Source organism: Mugil cephalus, chromosome 6, assembly GCF_022458985.1.
Source record: "Mugil cephalus isolate CIBA_MC_2020 chromosome 6, CIBA_Mcephalus_1.1, whole genome shotgun sequence".
NCBI classification, from domain to species: domain Eukaryota; kingdom Metazoa; phylum Chordata; class Actinopteri; order Mugiliformes; family Mugilidae; genus Mugil; species Mugil cephalus.
The window spans coordinates 16785009-16804907 of NC_061775.1; the positions used below are offsets into that span (position 1 = coordinate 16785009).

Consider the following 19899-nt stretch of genomic DNA (forward strand, 5'->3'; position numbering starts at 1 on the left):
CAGTTCGTGTTGGGCAGCAGCCATCCAGTAAAACAGAGGTGGCTTTCATGACAGAAAAATGGCCTAGAGTGTCTGTTTGCATGTGATAGGTTTTCCCTCCATCTGTTCTCTTTGAAGCTCCATAGAGCAAGGTTTTTCTGTAAAAATACACCCGTCTCATCGGCCTAAACGCTGGAGTGGCGCTGCACTAACTGACTAATTGATTGATGTCGGTGATTCACACAGTTTGGCCGGAAGACACTAATGCTGTCGGTACACAAACATCAAGACCTGACAGTGAAATCCACCTTGATTGGAGCTTTAGAGGCTTAAGACCTGCTGAAATTAAATGCTGCCTCTCATCTGATGTACATATATACAATGTGGTTTTAAGCTGTATTTAAAATTTCTCATTGAGCTATGTAGAATATTGCAATATATCACAATATCGTAATATCGCAATAATGTATCCTATCGTGGTTCAAGTATCGGGATATCGGGAAGTCTTTGCCAATATTTTTTCCTACGTCAGTGGCTCAGAAAAGACATAAATTGGGTTCCATATTGACAAATGCTGCAGCGTTGATCAATTTAAGTATACTAATTTGTTATTTTGTTTTTGTTGTAGCCCCGGGCGATCAAGCGTCTCCTTCGATAATGAGATCGTCATGATGAACCATGTTTACAGGGAACGTTTTCCAAAGGTACGTAACCAAATACACTGTGCATAATTTATCAGTTTTTTATCACATTTCTCCACCATAGACTGTATAATAATAAAATAAATGGATGACTTGAGAACCGCTTCTCAAAAGTGAAGCCAGAGCAAGTAGAGCTCCCCCTGGTGTCTGGTTGCAGTATAGGACATAAGCTCCACCCCCTCCATGTTAGTGGATGGGACTTGGGCCAAACTAAAACACTAAAATACACATCAAATAGTTCGTTTTTTTTTTGCAAGGATGTATATCTGTCTTTTAATCTGTTGTTGTATTTCTTTCATTTTAGGTACTTAATATAATGTTGTTGCATGTTCAAGTGACAACTTAATAAGTTTAGTTTTAGTTTACGTAATTGCAACTACAAGTTGCCGTGCCAACTGCTCTGTGGTCCCGTAAGGCTGTGAGCGTTTAAAGAAAAGAAAATACTAAATTTAAGTACAGTGTATAATCCAACACTTCCTTGTAACTGGTAGAGGTAGAGCAGAACGTCGTATTAATGAAACAAAAACACGAGTGAGTCTGGTGAAAGTGTGGTTGGATCATTGATATCGCGGCTCTGCATGGCTCCGCCCTTAGACCGTACTACGCAGCTCCAAAGTTGTAAGATGGTGCTGCCCATATCCACTGGAAAATAGCGCCAGTTTGGCCAATGCAAGGTAGTGGTGAGACGTCACTATCTGTACAGTCTATGATCTCCACCTTAACAGAACCATGTTTGGTTAATCCACCCAAAAGGTGAAAACATAGGAGTAACTTAAAACTTCTTAGATATGCTTTTTGTTATGACAGAGAGCAGCATAGAAAGTCTCAACAGGTGGCATAAAAATGTTGAATCACTGGTAATGATCACTGACCATATGAATCCACCCACAGGAACATTACCGACACTTGGCGCCACGCTGAGTAAAAACCATAAACACTAGTCTTATTTGAATGTGTTAACTGTGTGTTTGTGCGCTCGTCCTCCCTACAGGCCACAGCCCAGATGGAGGAGCGCTTGTTGGAGATTGTCACCCATTGCTCTCCAGACAGCTCCCTCCCGTTGGCTGACGGCGTCCTGGGTTTCATCCAGCACCAGTTGGTCGAGCTGGTCAGAGACTGTCTGGACAAGTCCCAGAAAGGCCTGGTTACGTCGCGCTACTTTGCTGAGCTGCAGGAGAAGCTGGAAAAGCTGCTCCACGAGGTGAGCGAGCAGCCAGCTGGTCAGACACCGTCTGGACTGATGTAGAATTCACGGGTGTATTTATTGGTAATCTGTTTAGATTGAACTACTTATATGATGCTTTTAAGCAACAGCTGATCAGCTGATTCTCAGCTCTTCAAATGGCCACTCGGATGTGACGACGACATGAAATGGGATTGATCGAGCTAGGGTGAAATGCGCAATCAGGCACGTCGCTCAATAACCGTCTGATAGCCCGAGGCGCACACAATAGATCTGGTAGTGGAAATTCTCAGCAATGGTGAGAGGCACTTTTGTCAACGGGGCTCATGTGTGTTGTGATAAAATATTAGTTTCTATAGCAACCCCGTCCCTTGTTTCTCTGCATGCTGTCAGACAGAAGGCATGGGCGACTCGCTGTACCTCCAGCTGAACTGATAAGTCTGTTCCCATACAGTGGAACAAATGCTGTCATACGCACACACTTTTTTTCTTTTTTTTTTACAAAATGCTCTTGGTACATGAAGCACGTCTTGTGACAGTTTCAGGGGTATAATGACGTTTCAAAATGAAATGATTCATTTCTGTGATTCTTTGTCATTTCTAATAAGTAGGGCGGGATACATGATGTTATTGTTACTGCCTGTAACAATAAAATATCCTCTTGTCTTCCAGTGAGTCTGGTGTAATGTGACAGAACAAAAAAATGACAAAAACAAAGCTACATAGACGTCATGGGGCCCTTTTATTAATAAGTCTGCCTGTAATCATTATCTACATGCTTGTAATTTGCAACAATGCAAAGTTTCGACCGAGATATCAACTGGCCATTATGTATTGGGGTGATATTTGCGTTTCTGTTTTTTTGTTGTTGTTGTTTTTTTTTTTTTACTGGTATTGGAATCGGCCGATACGCGGGTGCGATTTACAGACGGATGCGTCCACAGGCAGCACTGTGCTGCTGGAGACCTGCCAACCTGTGCAGCCCATACATTGCCTCTCCCCCACTGGCAGAGTGCATGCAGCTGGAAAATGCTTGTGCTCTGCCTCTTTTGTTTATTTTTTATGCAAAAGAGTGTTAAATATTTAGTAAACATCATTATTTTTGGTTAGACTGAGACTTGTGTTAGAGAAAAAGCAGTATTGGCTCCAGATATCAGCTCATAAAAAGCAGCACGAATCGCCCACCGGCCGAGGGTGATAGGGTGAAAAAAATCGGTCAATCTTTAGTTAACAGTAATACGTTAAGAACATAAATATGACATCTTAAGAAAGGGCATCTACGAGAGAAACCAGATTCCTCCAGCTGCCTCTACATGTGAGAATTACGTGTTTTCATTTTCTGTAGAGGAATTGGCAGGCATTGTTAGTTGTGAATTAACAACAGTGCCTTTCATCTGTGTTGTGACGTTCACATGGCTCTTTTGGTGTTGCATGACCAGAGGGTGAAGCAGTAATCCACATAAACTCACGCCCGGATAACCACAAAGAACTGTTGGGAAACTTAAAGGAATATAATTAGCATTTTAGAGCAGATTTTAGTGGTAGAAGTATGTGCAGCCCGGATTTCACCAGTACACACTGATACTCCAGTCAGATGAAAGACAGCGGATGACTCATTAGGCCCCACCCACACACCCAGTGATTATTCCCATAATTCCTCTTGGTTTAAACTGATGTCATCGCTCATGCGATTCTGCGAGGCTGCGTCTGTTTTCATGTTTCTCCGAATGTTCTGCTCGTCTGCTCAGAATTGTGTATATTTAAACTTCCTGTGCTTTGCTCGAGTCTTTTTCAGGGGTGGTGAAAGTAGCACTATGGGTGACAAACTGTGCCTGACCCTTTTTATTACTATATTTAACTGACACAACAACACAACAACCTGACAAATTAAACACGGTTTTTAGTTTTAAACGAAAAATAAAAATGATGGAATCATAGAAGTGATTCATACCCTCCCACAATTTATTCCATGTCTAAAAACATGGCAACATAGGAAATAATTTTCTCCTTTTTGCATAATTAATTATTTAGAATCTGCATTTTATACATTTTATTTAAATAATCTACCAGAAGAGACAGACACACACCTTATTTGTAATAATTAACTTTGTTCAGCAGTCCCAGTTCCTAGTTGCTTGTTTCCTGTCATTAATTTATGAGTTTTGTTGAATCTTTTAAAAGCTACTGTTTAAAAAAAACAACTAATAAACTTGACACATTTTTATCTCCTGCTCCCCCACTGTTTAACAGGCCTACGAGCGTTCTGAGAGCGAGGAGGTGACCATCATCATCCAGATGGTGCGGAAGATCCTCATCATAATCTCTCGGCCGGCCCGTCTCCTTGAATGTCTGGTAAGCCGCGCAGCAGAAAATCTCTTCCTGATTGAGGAGATGAGATTAGTTTGATTGAAATTGGTTAGAAGCCAGGTTATTTTAAAGGTATCCCAGGAGATACCGACCTTTATTCGTTCTCAGAAAGTGGATGTGTGTTACCGGAACATGAAACTGGTGATCTTTAAACAAACACTGAACGCTTCTGCTTCAGTAAATACAATTACAATTAGTTTATTTAGTTATATTTGATTGTGTTCCACTCATACAGAGTTCTGTTTGGCGTCAGACGGTCCACGTTAATTACATTTGCTTGCTGTTGACAGGAGTTTGACCCGGAAGAGTTCTACCACCTGCTTGAAGCAGCAGAGGGTCATGCCAAAGTCGGCCAGGGAATCAAGACAGACATCCCTCGGTACATCATCAGCCAGCTGGGTCTGACACGTGACCCGTTTGAAGGTAACGTTTGTCGAGTAAAGCAGGGTTTTTCAACGTTATTCATGCCGAGGACCCGGAGCTGATTAAGAGGAGGGATTAAAAAGGGACCCACCTATGTGTCTTATATTAAACTCGGCCTAGTGCTATTTATAAATATACATTATTATTATCATTTTGCATTCAATATTAAGTTATCCCATATCCTTTTACTAAAATATGTTGGTTTCATGTTAATTAAGCAATATTACCCTCGAGGGTGTGCTTTAACATCATTTGAGCACGACGGGGATGCGGTCAGCAAGCATCACCGAAGTGCTCAAATGACGTTTAAGCTCACCCTCATAAACCGATATTGCGATTATACAACAATTACCAACAAAATAAAGCGTATAATTAAATATATATTCATGTTGATGGACATTTTGCTCTCAAAATTTAAAGTTTTTTGCGAGTGTACCGTATTTTTCAGCCGTTTCCTGCTCCGGCTCTGACAGTCACCGTGTTGCCATGGAGATGGATACAATGTTGCCACTGACTTGGCGGAGCAATATTTTTTAGTGATGACTCAGTTGTGCTGTAATGCTGATTTGACGTCCTAAATGTCTTGTTGATCAATCAGATTGCTTGGTCAGAGCTACTCGTTGTATAATGTGTATTTAAAGAAATTTAAATTGGTGGGGGGAAATAAAAAAAAAAATATATAAAGACTTTGGAAAAGGTTTCTGCGTATGCGACTCAGTCCTACAAATCTGTGTACAATCATCCCTGTGCTGTAACCTCGGATCAAGGGACATGCAAAATGCAACATGCATGCACACATGGACAACTTGCATTTGATCAGTGTTTGTCGGTATTGCCTTTACAATGAGACCCCCGACTTCTGTTCTTCAGCGTCTGTAATATTTATATCATCATGGCACGTCTTTCTCTGACGCTACAGGTTTTGTAAACAGGATTGCTCAACAACAGCGTCTAGTAGAAAGTTCACACTCACACCACAGACGCTCCATATGAATTAGAGGATCTGATTGCATTAATTTACATTTTAACTGTAACTCCTTCACAAAAACAAAATACCAGATTGTAGAGAAAAATGTGTTGTTAATAAATATCTCTGCCAGTTAATGGTATAATTGGCTTAATTACGCTGAAACTGATTCTGAAACTTAGGTCACATGTCTAGGCCGTGTGGAATAGATTATCTGATGAGGTTTTGGTGTGCCTCGTTGCATAAATTTGCATATTGATTATGTTAGCATTAATAATTACTGTTATTTTGTCAGCGTGGAACAATCCAATCTCCTGTTGTGTGTTTATGCCTCCCTTCAGACATAAAAAGGGGCACAACTCTGAACAGAGTTTATAACCAGATAGAGATGTCGTTTTTTTAAGCTTTCAATTTATGCATGTCCTGCTTATTGTTGTTTGGTGACATATCAGACACTATTCAGCATACAGACACCTCTGGAACAGTTCAGGTAGTTCAGTCTCTCTGTGTGTAGCTTGAAATTCAGGTTGGCATCTTTTGTGGGACCTGCCAGACGATAGCATATGGAAAAATAGCAACATTGCTCACGCCACAGTATTTAAATGAGCAGTTTAATTCTCTGATGTTCATAATCTACACTATCCTTTTAAAATAAATAGATCCTGTTTTGAAGTTAACTGCCCCATAACTTCACTGTTGTACTACTGTTCATTTACCACAAATAACAAGGAACAAATTAGTTCACGAGAGGGATTCCCCTAACTGTGTGGAAAACAAGTAACACATATTAAATAGGACAAACTAATAGTTAAGGTTGATTTTAGATTATTTTTGTGTTGTTAACCTCGGTCTGTTTTTATTTCTAGACATGGTACAGCTTGAACAATACGACCCCAGCCCTTCGGTGTCAGTGGAACCAGATGCTCAAGTGGAGGTAAACTCTCACTGCTATCATTGCTGACGACCTCTAAGTGCACACAGGCTTTTTTTTAACAGTACAAACACCTCTTGAGTATTGTATTAAATGTCTCCGGAGGATCCAAAACTGATACTTTTGTGTGGTTACCAGAAACGTACTATCATTTTTATTTTATTTATTTTTTTGAAACCATACATATATTAAGTCTGTGTTATTTTTGTGCAGAGGTGTTGAAGCTGAATCTCTAAATTGCTCTGAAATCTGTGGCGGGAAATGAAGCATTAAATTTGCTGGCAGCTTAAAAAATGCTGAGTTCATGTCAGCTTGTTTACACCACCTTAAATCACAGATGTGTGTGTGTGTTTCATTTTTAACTTGTCCCCAAATGGCCACAGGCTTCATGTTTTGCTTCATGTTTGTAGAACAAAGCCCCACAGACGCTGACTCCAACTCGAAGGAAACCTCTTGAGAGCGATTTCGAGACCATCAAACTCATCAGCAACGGAGCTTACGGGTAAGAAAAAAAGGTTTATTGTCGTATCTTAACAGTGTTCATGTGTTTTCATTTGTTGTTGTTTCTCTTTAACAAAACACTGAGTCGATTAGGGTTTAAAAAGATGTCCTAAAGCACCTTTTGGTTCCTTGCTGGGAATATAGCTTTCAAATTACTGTGCAGAAGTGTGTCACGGAGACCCGCCACAATAAAGGACAATGTGTTTTAGGGTGTCTTCAAACTGAAAACGGTTCACACAGCACTGCAGTTACCCACATTAAAAAGACAAGCAGAACATCGATCAATCGGAGCATTTAATAAACATCTGCTGCAGTTTACATAGAAGAAATAAACAGCGGCGTAACTTTACTTTCCGCATCGCCTATATCGTTAAGTTATCGGAGGAGCGCACGGATCACTTCGCTGCATTTCAAATAAAATAAAGTTATTTTCTCAACATAAGTAGCCTGTTCTGTTTAATACTCTGCTGGTATCTGTCTATGTATTGTAATCAAACAGAAAAAGACCAAATACCTCACAACACATTATCCCCAGACATTTTTAGTGAACTGTCAGAAATTCATTAAGATTTCAGCCTCATAATTTCATCCTAAGGTTAGCTGTGGATTTACATTGGACAGCAAAGCGGCGCTTTGTACCTGTTGGTAAAATCACTTCAAAAAAAATCTCAAATGTAAAAATTACTCTGATACCAGTAGGTGGTTTAGACTTCTGTGTGAAGCCGACGCAGAAGCTACGGTGATGGCGCAGACCCCAGCTCTGTAGCTGACGTGCACCTCCCTGCTTTAGTATATCCAGCTGCTTCTCCATCCCCACAATTTATGATTTGATTGTTTTGGATCGATAAAGATGGGACACGTCGAGGAAAAGGTTAACTGGACATTTGTATGGTTCGTATGTGGTGAATTTTGGGCTAAATTTCTGTGAAGCAGGAAGTGGAAACAAAGATGAACACTATGTCCCGCAGTACCATAAAAGAGCCGGAACAAGTGGACAGGAAGAAGTAGACAAAGATTTCTTGAGTACTTTTTTGCTGTTGGGTGTAAATTTAATCTGATGTGTGGTCTTTGACAGGGCCGTGTATCTGGTACGGCACAAGGAGACCCGTCAACGGTTTGCGATGAAAAAGATAAATCGCCAGAACCTGGTGCTGAGGAACCAGATCCAGCAGGCGTTTGTGGAGCGGGACATTCTGACCTTTGCTGAGAACCCCTTTGTCGTTTCCATGTTCTGCTCCTTTGAAACGCGACGTCACCTCTGCATGGTCATGGAGTACGTAGAAGGTAAGGATATGACTAATAAAGCTTTATACTAACAACAGCTGATGAGTCAGGTCACATTTTCTAGCGTGTGTTGCTTGGACAGCGTCCGTGGATTTAAAGTTTTCTACTCTGTTAAGGTGGAGATTGTGCCAACTTGCTCAAGAACATGGGCCCGCTGCCTGTAGAGATGACAAGGATGTACTTCGCAGAAACAGTCCTGGCTCTGGAGTACCTTCACAACTATGGCATCGTGCACAGGGATCTCAAACCTGACAAGTGAGAACATAAACCAACTCCCACTTCACTCCTGTGTAGCATTTTTGAATGTGACCCGCGCCGTCTGTACTGTTTGAAATGTTCTGGCGTCTCCTTTGGAAGTCTATGTCTGATTCAGTGCTCTCTGAAGCTCTGCTCTTTAATTAGGCACTTCCAGTTTTCTGCTTTTCAGTTCTTCTTTTACTTGTCAGTCGGGTCAGAATTTGGTTAAAGAATATGCAGTTCAAAACTAAGTGCACTGCCTATAGTGTTGATTTTGTTTTTGCCTCCTTCCTCTCAATAGTTTGTTGATTACATCCATGGGCCACATCAAGCTGACAGACTTCGGTCTGTCTAAAATCGGCCTGATGAACATGACCACCAACCTTTACGAGGGTCACATGGAGAAAGACACAAGAGAGTTTATTGACAAACAGGTGAGGCGGCTTCAGGCGTGCAAGAACAAGATCGTCTGTGTGCATTCAGCTAACCTGGAGCACAAGTCACGATGGAAGAAGTTCTTCGTTTCAAACTGATCTCTTGTGGACTTGCTTTGGTAGGTGTGTGGTACTCCGGAGTACATCGCCCCGGAGGTGATCCTCAGGCAGGGCTACGGGAAGCCGGTGGACTGGTGGGCGATGGGGATCATCCTCTATGAGTTCCTGGTCGGCTGTGTTCCGTTTTTCGGAGACACGCCCGAGGAGCTTTTTGGACAAGTTGTCAGCGGTAAGTCCTGTCAGAAGATGATGACACCGACCAGCCACAACATTACGACCACTGACGGGAGAACTAAACCACATTGACCATATTTTGACAATCAGTGTTCTGCTTTTGGACCTGGCATTGATGTGGATGTTACTTATGCTACTAGAGACATCACCCCATATCATTGACACTCCTTGATGGCAGCAGCCACCCTGAGCAGGCACACATATAAAAAACAGTTTAGGAACAACTCAAAAAAAAAGCAAAAAAAACATGAAGAACAGCACAGGTGTTGACCTGGTCTCTAAATTCACTAGATCCCAAACTGATCAAGTATCTGTGGGATGCACTGGAACAAACCTGATCCACAGAGGCCCCTCCCATCAACCCATAGGACCCAAAGATCCCAATTAACAACATCCTGTTTCCAGACGCCCTCAATAGGCTCATGTCCATTCTCTGAGTCAAAACTGTTCTGGAGCCACAAGGGAGACATACACTATAATAAGAAGGTGGTCATAATGTTATGCCTGATCGCTGTATAAAAAATGGTATTTATATTCTGAGGTAAAAATACTACATTAGCCAAGAGTGAAATTAATTTAACTACTAAAGTTGTCATGTAAAATGTTTCTATGTAAAGAAGTAACCCACTTATAACCTTTGAATAGTTTCCTCTTCTTAGACGAGGGCACTTTTGAAAAGAAGTAGTGAAAGAAGAGAATGTGGTTTCACAGCTGCTGCCGTAGCCAGCAGTATAAGTAGTATAGCAGTATAAATAGTATAAGTAGTTGTGCTCTCGGAAAAGGCTGTGAATGTTATCCTGGCTAATTTTCGAACACACTACATTAATTCACTTTTAATTTGGAAAAAAAGAAACGTGATTAAATTTAAAAACAGTTAATGGAATAATTGAGCAGATTAAACTCAAGTGCATTAATCCAAGCGCCGTCAACATTTGTCCTATTTATGTGATTATCAGATGAAATCATTTGGCCCGATGGAGATGACGCCTTACCTGCTGATGCCCAGGACCTGATCACCCGCCTCCTGAGGCAGAGCCCTTTAGACCGACTGGGAACAGGTACGGCTGATTAATAATTGCGTTTGATACGGATCGATGCAGAAACATGACAGTGTTCCCTTCAAGTGAAGTGATAAAAAAAGATTTTTACATCAGGAGGGAAATGAAACCTTTCAATTTAGAAATGACATTAACATTTAGAAGTAACAAATAAAGAAATGTAGGGAAATATAGTGGAGACAGAAATAGGCCCATAGGGTGATTTATTTTTCACTGCGTGGTTGTAGGTGGAGCCTCAGAGGTGAAGCAGCACTCCTTCTTCCTGGGTTTGGACTGGAACGGACTCCTCCGACAGAAGGCCGAGTTCATCCCTCAGCTGGAGGCGGAGGATGACACCAGCTACTTTGACAGTAAGTTCCAGATGTGTGTAACATCTTGACTTTGGCCTCACAACTGAATTAGAGCAAAAATATTGAGGAGTGGGAGAAGTGTGTGTTTTGGCAATTGCAGACGAAACCTTTTTTTTGTCTTTGTCCTCAGCCCGTTCTGAACGCTACCACCATTTGGCATCTGATGAAGACGAGGAAACGAATGACGAAGAGTCTTCCCTGGAAATCAGACAGTTTGCTTCCTGGTCACATCGCTTCAGCAAGGTAAAGACTGCTCCGCTCTGTTGGAAGATGGTTCAAGTGGTCAGCACTCATAATATTATTATTATTATTATTTACTTTATTAATAAGACCGCCGGTGTCCAAGACGCCTCTGTATTCAACCCTCACAGCAAGCACAGACATCTAGAGAGCCTGTCTCAACTAGTCTTTATTTTCCTCGTCTGTCCTCGAAGGTTTACAGCAGCACAGAACATCTGGCGACGCCGTCCAATCTGAGCTTCTCCTCGGACCGCAGCCACAGCGAGGACAAGGAGGACCGCGGGGACGTGGGAGGACTCGGTGTCTCCCAGTGCTCAGCAGATGGCAGTGTGGACAACAAGCATTCCAGACGCATGGCCAGGTAGTGTAAAATATATCACACTGTATGTTGTCTCTTCCTCTTTTTTTTTTTTAACAATGGGAAATGCTACTTAACAAGTTTGAATAGAGTGGACAATGTCTTAAATCAGGGGTCTTCAACGTTTTTCAGGCCAGGGACCGATGACAGATAAGTAGGGACCCCCCCTCCCTACTATATGTGTTCTGTATTAAACTATTTATAAATTTACATTATTATTCAATATTCAATATTAAGCTATCCCTTGTTCCTTTTATAAAATATGTTGGATTCATGTTAATGCGTGTTTAAAGAAATTTAAATTTGTGGGTTAAAATAAAAAAAATTGAAAAAAGATTTGCTACCTCCCTGCAGTACCTCCACCGACCTCCTGTTGAAGACCTATGTCTTAGAACTCTTCTTGTTGTGTAAGCATATAGTTTGTTGTGTTGGACACAAGCCGATTTACATGTTCTCCTTGTCTCCGACTGCGTAGCCTTCGTCCTCGCGCCTCCTCCAGCTCTTCCCAGTCCGAGCGGAGCACCAGTCCTCTAGTGATGAGCAGCACCCACAGTCTGGAAACGATGCCCCGCTTCGCCCTGTCCACTGACGATGAAGGTAAACCGCAAAATGCACACAGGACGTTCCACCAAAGGCACACGACGGAGAGCGCGTCGACACGTCATTTACCTTTTTTTTTTTTTTTTTTTTAAACCGTGCCGTTCGCAGCTGAGGTGGTGGTGTCGAACCTTCGGAGGATAAGGATTCGCAGCAACAGTACGGGGGCCAAACACTCATCGCCCAAAGAGCCCGCAGGGCCTCGGCGCTTCGGCAACCAGCTGGAGACGCCAGATAGACAGAGGCTCCCCTCCGGAGGAAAGGTCCCCAAGTCAGCGTCCGTCTCGGCCCTCTCACTCATTATCACTACAGGTACAGACTGCAGAAGACTATTCAAAAACTTTGGTTTAAAGTTTAAACTGAACCAAAATGTAACGCTGAATAGGAACCTGTCATCACTTCAGTCCATTTTAATACAATTGAATTTGTCTGTAACTGCATGAACACTGAATTTATTTGATCGCTAATATGGTTGTGTTTTTGTTTCAGATGACTCTCCCAGCGGCCTCCAGCCTAGTCCCATCTCCCCACGCTCGCTCTCTTCCAACCCCTCATCTCGTGACTCATCCCCTAACCGGGACCTGTCGTTCAGCCCCAGCAGCCTGAGGCCCCCGATCATCATCCACACCTCGGGGAAGAAATACGGCTTCACCCTTCAAGCCATCCGGGTCTACATGGGCGACAGCGACGTGTACACCGTGCATCACATGGTGTCGGTGGGTGTAATGATACGCTTTGAAAATTGCACGCAACACAACTGACCTAGTCCTGGAGTGTTTCAGATATCACGTGTGCTCTGTTTTGATGATCACAAAGCAGAGGAGGACAATATAAAAAGGTGGTTATGTAACGGCTCAACTAATCTCTCTTCACTGTTGTAACAGAGTGTGGAGGAGGGCAGCCCGGCTCACCAGGCTGGTCTCTGCACCGGGGACCTCATCACCCACGTGAACGGAGAGTCCGTTCAGGGCCTGGTTCACCCAGAGATGATAGAACTGCTACTGAAGGTCCAAAATACTTACATGATAACTCTGTTAATTTGTGGTAAAGTGGCTTATTCTTGGCACAAAACTAATTTAATTTTTTTTTATTCTCATAAAATGCGCAGAGCGGCAACAAGGTGGCTCTTCAGACCATAGCGCTTGAGAACACCTCAATCAAAGTCGGCCCAGCTCGGAAGACCAAACACAAAGGCAAGATGGCTCGTCGCAGCAAGAAGAGCAAGAAGAGGGACAATTATGACAGGTGAAGATCCGAGTTAGCTTTGATTTTCTCGCAGTCGCTGCAGCCCTGCAGTGTTACTCATCGTTTGTTGACTCGGTGGAGTCTGGCTGTCAGTCCTCTGTCTCCCTCTAGTGTTCGACTGGGACTTTGCATCTATACGGTTTCTAATAATAAAGTGCATGAAAACTATAATAACTGTAAAATAAAGAGATGTTTGCCTAACTGGTGTCAAAAATATCTTGTTTTGTCCGTCTCCCAGGCGACGGAGCATCTTGAAGAAACTGTCCAAGCAGAGCACGGTGATGCACAGCAGTCGCAGCTTCTCCTCAGGTCTCCATCACTCCGTTTCCTCCAGTGAGAGTCTTCCAGGCTCCCCGACACACAGCCTCTCTCCTGGCCCCTCCACCCCCTGTCGGAGCCCTGCACCCGACCATCAGGGCTTTGGTAAGTCGTTACCTCACGGTTGTAAATGTCGTAAAGATTCTGATGGGCAAAATAAAACTGTCAGTAAAGGTTTTGCTGCACAGTTGTCTGGATAAATATTTTTGCAGCTGTTGATGTGCAGTATTTGAAATTTTTTTTTTTTTTTTTTTTACTTCTGCTTCCCAGAAAATAACTCTCCCCAGAGCACATCTCCCTGCTCCAGCTCTCCCAGTTCTCCTGCTGCACACATCCGGCCCAGCTCACTCCACGGCCTGGGCTCCAAACTCAGCACGCAGCGCTACACCAAGGCGGGCCGTCGGAAGTCGACCAGTAACATCCCCCCCTCGCCCCTGGCCTGCAACTCCTCCTCATCCTCCAACCAGCCACTTTCCCCGCAGCGCTCGCCCTCCCCGCTGCCAGGCTTCGCCAAGACCCTCCACACCTACCATGGCAAGACCTTATCGCCCCCCACCATCGTCAGACACGTGGTCCGACCCCGCAGCGCCGAGCCGCCTCGATCCCCTTTGCTGAAGAGGGTTCAGTCGGCCGAGAAGCTTTCTGGAGTCTACCACGCTGACAAGAAGTCGTACACCCCCCGCAGGCACACGCTGGAAGTGCCGTTTTACGGCGAGGCTGACCTGCTGGGTGACTCCGAGGTCGAGGGCGCCTGCGGGGGCTCTTACATCGGGATGGACCACGGCAGGCTGGGAAGCTATTTGAGCAGCCAAAGGATTGAGCGGTCGGAACAGCTGGTTGTGATGCGCAAACTCAACCTGTCGGAGCGTCGCGACTCCTTTAAGAAGCAGGAGGCGGTGCAGGAGGTGAGCTTCGACGAGCCGGAGGAGAAAACCAGCGCCACTGTGACGGGGACCACCGCGGCTCCAGGGGCCCAAACGCAGCCTCTAGCGCAGCAGCACAGGATGGCCTGGGTGGTCACTCGACCCCAGAGCAGCCAGGAGGTGGAGCTGGAAGTCCCGGTGGTGAGGAGGTTCACCCTGGTGCCGCAGATCGCCGTGCAGGGCTCAACGGAGAGCGAGGAGCAGGACGAGTGGGAGCCGTGTTCAGATGGAGAAGATACTAATGAGAACGCTGAGCTGGAGGTGGACGTGACTGAGCAGCAGCACGCGGGACGTCATCTCGCCGACAGCAGCTGCAGTCGAGCTGCAGAAACCACTTGTCCTAAAGTTGCACCAGCATCAGAGAAAACCGAGTGCAAAGAGGAAGCCCTGCAGAAAGGGCACGCGTGGAAGTAACAGGCCAACACTGCACCCGTTCAATGTTCGTATCTTTTCTTTCAAGTCGTGGATTCCAGCCGAGGTGTTTCCAGTCCGACCCGGACAAACTGAAGGTTGTAAAGTCATTTACAGGCGTGTCTGCTGCAAAGAGTGGGAGAAGATTTTACTTGAATTTTGTATTGTGAATATTCGCCTTCAGGCACCGCAGACTCTTTGATCTTATTTATTACGTTTGTAAAGTACGAGGAGTCCGTAACTGGGAAAGAGGGAAGTTCTCATTGGTTGAACAGCCAAGGCTCAACATTTTTGTATCCATGAAATGTGGTTTTATGTCTTTTGAATGGATTTTTCTTTTCTAAAAATGTCTATTTTTTAAATAAACTGTTGTGGTACTGAGTAGTAGAGATAATGCTGGGCATAACAGGACCAAAACATGGGAGAAACAGTCTTTTTAAGATTTGAATAGTGCAGTTTCTCTAGAACCTGATGCTGATCTTCATAATAAACCTAAGAGCGACCATTGGTTCACACTGAGCAACATGACGGACTTATTTTCTGATCAATTTTTTAGCTCTACGGTTTTGTCAATTCCTAACTACGTTACAGTTTTATTAATGCATTGCGAGTTTTACGTCCTCATTGTTGTAGATGACACCAAAAACAAAAGGATTCGTCAGAACTTTTATTTAAAAGAAAACAGTCATATTAAGAGGAACAAAAAAACATCGATCATGTTCTTTGCAGTGTGAATTCATGGTCAAAGTATTTGCTTTTCATTCACGTGGCAACAGTCAGTTCAGGGTAATTTAGCAAGTCACAACCCAGCTGCGACTTCAAACACAATCTCACACGTCTCCGAGGGTTTAACGTGCCATTACACCAGTGCAGTGTCCTCTAAGCCATATCTCTGAAGACCGAAATGTTGTCATCTCAGCTCATGACGATAATGACTTCTCTCGTAAAGTACAGTAGTAATGTGAGCTCAGCTACACCAGCGTGAAGCTCTGGATGCTGCACACTCTTGTTTTCGTCCTCTGCTGCAAACTTCCTGAGATCTAATTTAAAACCGACACCATTTGGCTTCGCCCTGAACTTGCGTCGACTCAAAGCCGCACTGAGCAGGCAGAGCTTAGAGGGAACCGCGGGGTCCGTCTTTTTGCTCGGTATTTGACAGCGACAACGTGTTTTGTATTTTGAAAGCGCTGCGCCCTGCTGTAGTTTTTTTTTTTCCTCCAGAAAACGTAGCATTGGTCTTCTTTTTTATTTTCACCAGCATGAGAGAGACGCACCGCGCCTGACTGGCCCGCTCCTACTTAATTTCCTGTGTAGTGATGTTTACATCCAAAGGGGAAAAGTGCACTAATGTATTTTGACATAAACTTTGTAACTGAATGTGAATGTTAAACTGAGAACAGCAGAGGGATACATTTACAGTGAATCCAAACCCAGGGCTTCTTTGAACAAATGTCTTTTTTGTGTGTGCGTCTTTGTATAAATATTGTTGTATATTTTGGTAACGAGGCTGTGTATAATCCCTAGATGAGTTGAAGGACGTGATATGCACAACGATGACAATTTGCTGCACCAGAAATTTTTGGGACGTTGACTTTGGGGGTGGTTTTAGGGGTTATAATGGTGCGTTCAGAGCAGTATTTCACATCCGCACAGACTGGATGTATGTTACATTTTTCCACTACAGAGTTGGATATTGTCTCGTCAGTGGTTGTTGCTGGCTTTTCCAATGTCCTCTGTTTATAAAGCATCAGAATTGTTGATGGTTTTTCCTCCAACCCCTCTTCCTCCTTTTGAAAAATCTCGTGATGACAACCTTGCAGGATGCTGCCGTTGTGTTCGTGAGCCGAACGGACAGGTCACTGAAATGTTCAGTTATTCCTGCGGTCTGACAGAATTGTTTACAATGAAACAAAACATGCTATGTACTGTACAAACATTTTATAACCTGTGGCTGTAAATGATGAAACTCTCCTCTTTGATACCATGGAAGAAAGTCACACTCGTAGATGTTGCGTATCTTGTTTTTAAGAAACTGTTCTTGATGAGTAATTTTGCACCAAGCTGAGAAGTGTTGTGGAGATTTACATGCACGTATGGTTATTTGCAAGAGTGGCAGCTTTAAGTAGCCTGTTTTTTTGGGGTCATATAAAGAAGAAGCTGAATTTCAGCTTTAATTGGTGGAAATAAGGGTTTTTCTTCAGTGTGTATACACTTCACCGAGTTTGTAATGGAGCTTTATTATGTGCACATTTGCATGAAAATATATCTTGCACAGAAGGTAATGCCGAAGCAGGATGGAAAAGGAAATACAATTCTAATTATTTTTCTAATTACTTCTATAAAATTCTTTGTATACAAGTCAGATGAACCAAAATAGACAAGTTAGCATCAGACTCATTTGTCGTTACGCAAACTCTACTCTCAGTAGTTTAAAAACAAAAAGAAAACAGGCAAAAAAAGCTACATGGAGAAAATGACAAGGGGACTTATTCATTATTTTTAATGACCTCATTTCTTTTGTTAATGTAAACATACCTTGCTGATCATCTCCACCAGTTTAAAGTCGCCACCAGGGGTCTGGAGATACAAGGTCAGCTGGTGCTCAATGTACTCTTGAAGAACCGGCTGGAGGGTCAAACTGTTGTACACGTGCATGTGTTCTCCCGTGGACTCTTCTGTTCGGTGCATGCTGCATGACACAAGCACACAGCTGTAATACTTGACTGCATGGTATACCGGCGGTGTCGCCCTGTACTGTGTTTTCTTGTGCAATGAATAAACTTTGTATTCCTCTTTGACTCTTCTTTAGTTGGGCTCCACTGATGTTTGATTTTGATGGACAATGTAATCGTTTATGATTGAGAATCATGCACTTTTTTTTTTTTACACAGGTCAGGTGTTTGAAAATAAAAAGATAATCTATGTTTAATCTGCTCTATTAAGAGGGATTAAACATATGAAAGAGTTTCATGCTTGTGCATTAACATTGCAGTTTTTTTTAAAAAAACATTATACTAGTTGATACATTTTACTTATCAGGACAAATATCAATATTTATTATTGATAATATTTATTTATCTGAGAATATTTTTCTGTCCCTGAATGCCACTGAGCAAGTGATAATAAAAAAAATGCCTTGAAATCAGTGCATAAAAATGCATCCCACAAATACTTGATCAGTTTAGTATCTAGTGAATTTGGAGGACAGGTTGGTGACATTGAGCTGTTTTTTTTTTGTTTGTTTGTTTGTTTGTTTTAAGTTCCTAGAACGTTTTGTGTGTATGTGTTAATGTTCAATGACATTTACTTCTCCTGTCAGTGGTTTTAATGTTGTGGCTGATCGGTGTATAATGCCCATGCAGTTCCTCCTCCTGGCCTCCAGGGGTCGGTGAAGTGCTGAGAAACCCACTAACATAACAGAAGGAGCCCCGTGTCCTTCACAACATCAAACATGGCTACTGCAACAAGACTCATACAGAGGCTGCGGAATTATTTATCCGGGGTAAGGAACAAAACCACGGCCAGACTCTTAAACCGTGACAGAATTTGCGATTATAATACAAATTATTCAGGGAAGATTTGCTCTAATAAGTTCACATGACACGTTTTACCGGCTAGTCAGCCAAGCTAGCAGGGAAGCTGTGAGCTAATGTTACGGTCTGTCCTGTACGTTTGAAGGAGATTTAACTTGTTATTAATGTTTTGAGGAATTTGCTATAATCGGTTGTGTTTATTATTATTGTTATTATTGTCTTCCAGCATGACCTACAATCCAAGCTGCAGCTGCGATATAACGAGGTTGCTAAAAGGTAAGAAAACAACGATAACTGATCTGTTATATCTGGTTTTTAAGTAAGTCTACATCATTGACTGTCTGATTTCAAGTAAACCTGGAGATCTGAATGATGATGATGCAAGACAAGGCGGTATTTATCTTGTAGAAAAAAATAGGAGAAATATACTGTTTTAAATTTGTTCAACGCGCTGTTTCTGTTATTTTAAAAGGTATGAGATGTATTTGTTTTACGGTTTTCAACATGTAAGCTGTCTCCAGACCATTCATGATTTCCAAAAGCTCCATATATTTTTAAACTATAAAGCACTATGCTACTGTTGTTTTTATAATTAATGTCATATCCAGACCTAGTTAAGTCCCTCAAAACTACAAAACATAAATACAGTGTAGGGCGAGTCCTGGGATTTACAAAAATACCAAATATGTCAAGCTAAATATTGGTGAAATTTCTTTTAGAGACATCATGAGTTGACGCATAAAGTCAATGAAAATAGTAATAAATAATGGTACATAATTTATAAATGAACTTAGCTTTTGTTTGAGTGTTTCTCCTTCTTTAATGAAGCTCATTTTTTTTAACAACCTTAAATCGTATATCAGGACAAATGCACACTTTGTTAACAATGCTTTTCCAACAGGACGCAGCCACCACCAAAACTGCCAGTAGGCCCGAGCCACAAGTTCGCCAACAACTACTATTTTACAAGAGATGGACGCAGGGAGTCAGTACCTGCCACAGTCGTGATGTCTCCACAGAAGGCCCTTACTGCTGGCAGGTAAATGGATTCATAATTAGTGTATTTTAATCACGTTGAACTTCATCTGTCTGATGACCCTTGTCATACATAGTACAGAATCCATAATATAATGAGGCACCCCAACAGTCAGTTTCTCCCTGGTAGGAGAACAGTCCTATTTGTATTTTCACATGAATCTTGTTTATTTATTTTTTTTCTAGTCAAGTTGCTGAAGCCCCAAAGCATCCAGTGACGCCGGGTGGTGTATATAAAAGTCCATCACTCTCCACAGACCAGCCGTACCTGTGAGCAGCAGGACAGTCCTTTTCGTCTTCTACATCACTTCTCTATCCAAACCAGCTGCAAGGCCCTGACACGCCTGCAGCAAGTGTTGGTTGTACCTGTACAATAGAAAGCGTGAATAAAATGTGGTATATTTACATTGTGGTTTTCCAGCTCATTATTTTATTTTGGTCATACTTTGTGCCGTCAACATGGAACAGATGATGGTTTGGAAATACTGGGAGGATAATTCAGCAGCTGGAGCCTACTCTTCGTCCACACG

The 19899-nt window shown here is 42.7% G+C and overlaps 2 protein-coding genes across 6 annotated transcripts in view; both read left to right on the forward strand.

Moving 5' to 3' along the window:
* Positions 1–17609, forward strand: part of mast3b (microtubule associated serine/threonine kinase 3b) — a 35121-nt gene extending 17512 nt beyond the window's left edge. For all 5 annotated transcript variants that reach the window (XM_047588024.1, XM_047588025.1, XM_047588029.1 and 2 more), the window contains 21 exons: positions 608–683; positions 1672–1881; positions 4114–4215; positions 4521–4653; positions 6487–6554; positions 6962–7053; positions 8128–8336; positions 8453–8591; positions 8875–9007; positions 9131–9296; positions 10258–10359; positions 10587–10709; positions 10840–10952; positions 11144–11310; positions 11783–11904; positions 12016–12216; positions 12394–12620; positions 12789–12911; positions 13013–13149; positions 13388–13572; positions 13738–17609. In XM_047588024.1, coding sequence (XP_047443980.1) covers positions 608–683; positions 1672–1881; positions 4114–4215; positions 4521–4653; positions 6487–6554; positions 6962–7053; positions 8128–8336; positions 8453–8591; positions 8875–9007; positions 9131–9296; positions 10258–10359; positions 10587–10709; positions 10840–10952; positions 11144–11310; positions 11783–11904; positions 12016–12216; positions 12394–12620; positions 12789–12911; positions 13013–13149; positions 13388–13572; positions 13738–14804 — 3895 coding nt within the window. In that variant the 3' untranslated portion in view covers positions 14805–17609. The remainder of the gene's footprint in view (positions 1–607; positions 684–1671; positions 1882–4113; positions 4216–4520; positions 4654–6486; positions 6555–6961; positions 7054–8127; positions 8337–8452; positions 8592–8874; positions 9008–9130; positions 9297–10257; positions 10360–10586; positions 10710–10839; positions 10953–11143; positions 11311–11782; positions 11905–12015; positions 12217–12393; positions 12621–12788; positions 12912–13012; positions 13150–13387; positions 13573–13737) is intronic.
* A 586-nt stretch (positions 17610–18195) lies between these two features.
* Positions 18196–19774, forward strand: ndufa7 (NADH:ubiquinone oxidoreductase subunit A7). Its single transcript, XM_047588033.1, has 4 exons — positions 18196–18303; positions 18561–18610; positions 19236–19373; positions 19556–19774. Exons 1-4 carry the CDS (start codon positions 18253–18255, stop codon positions 19641–19643), a joined length of 327 nt encoding a protein of 108 aa, XP_047443989.1. The 5' UTR covers positions 18196–18252; the 3' UTR covers positions 19644–19774.
* The last annotated feature ends 125 nt before the right edge of the window (positions 19775–19899 follow it).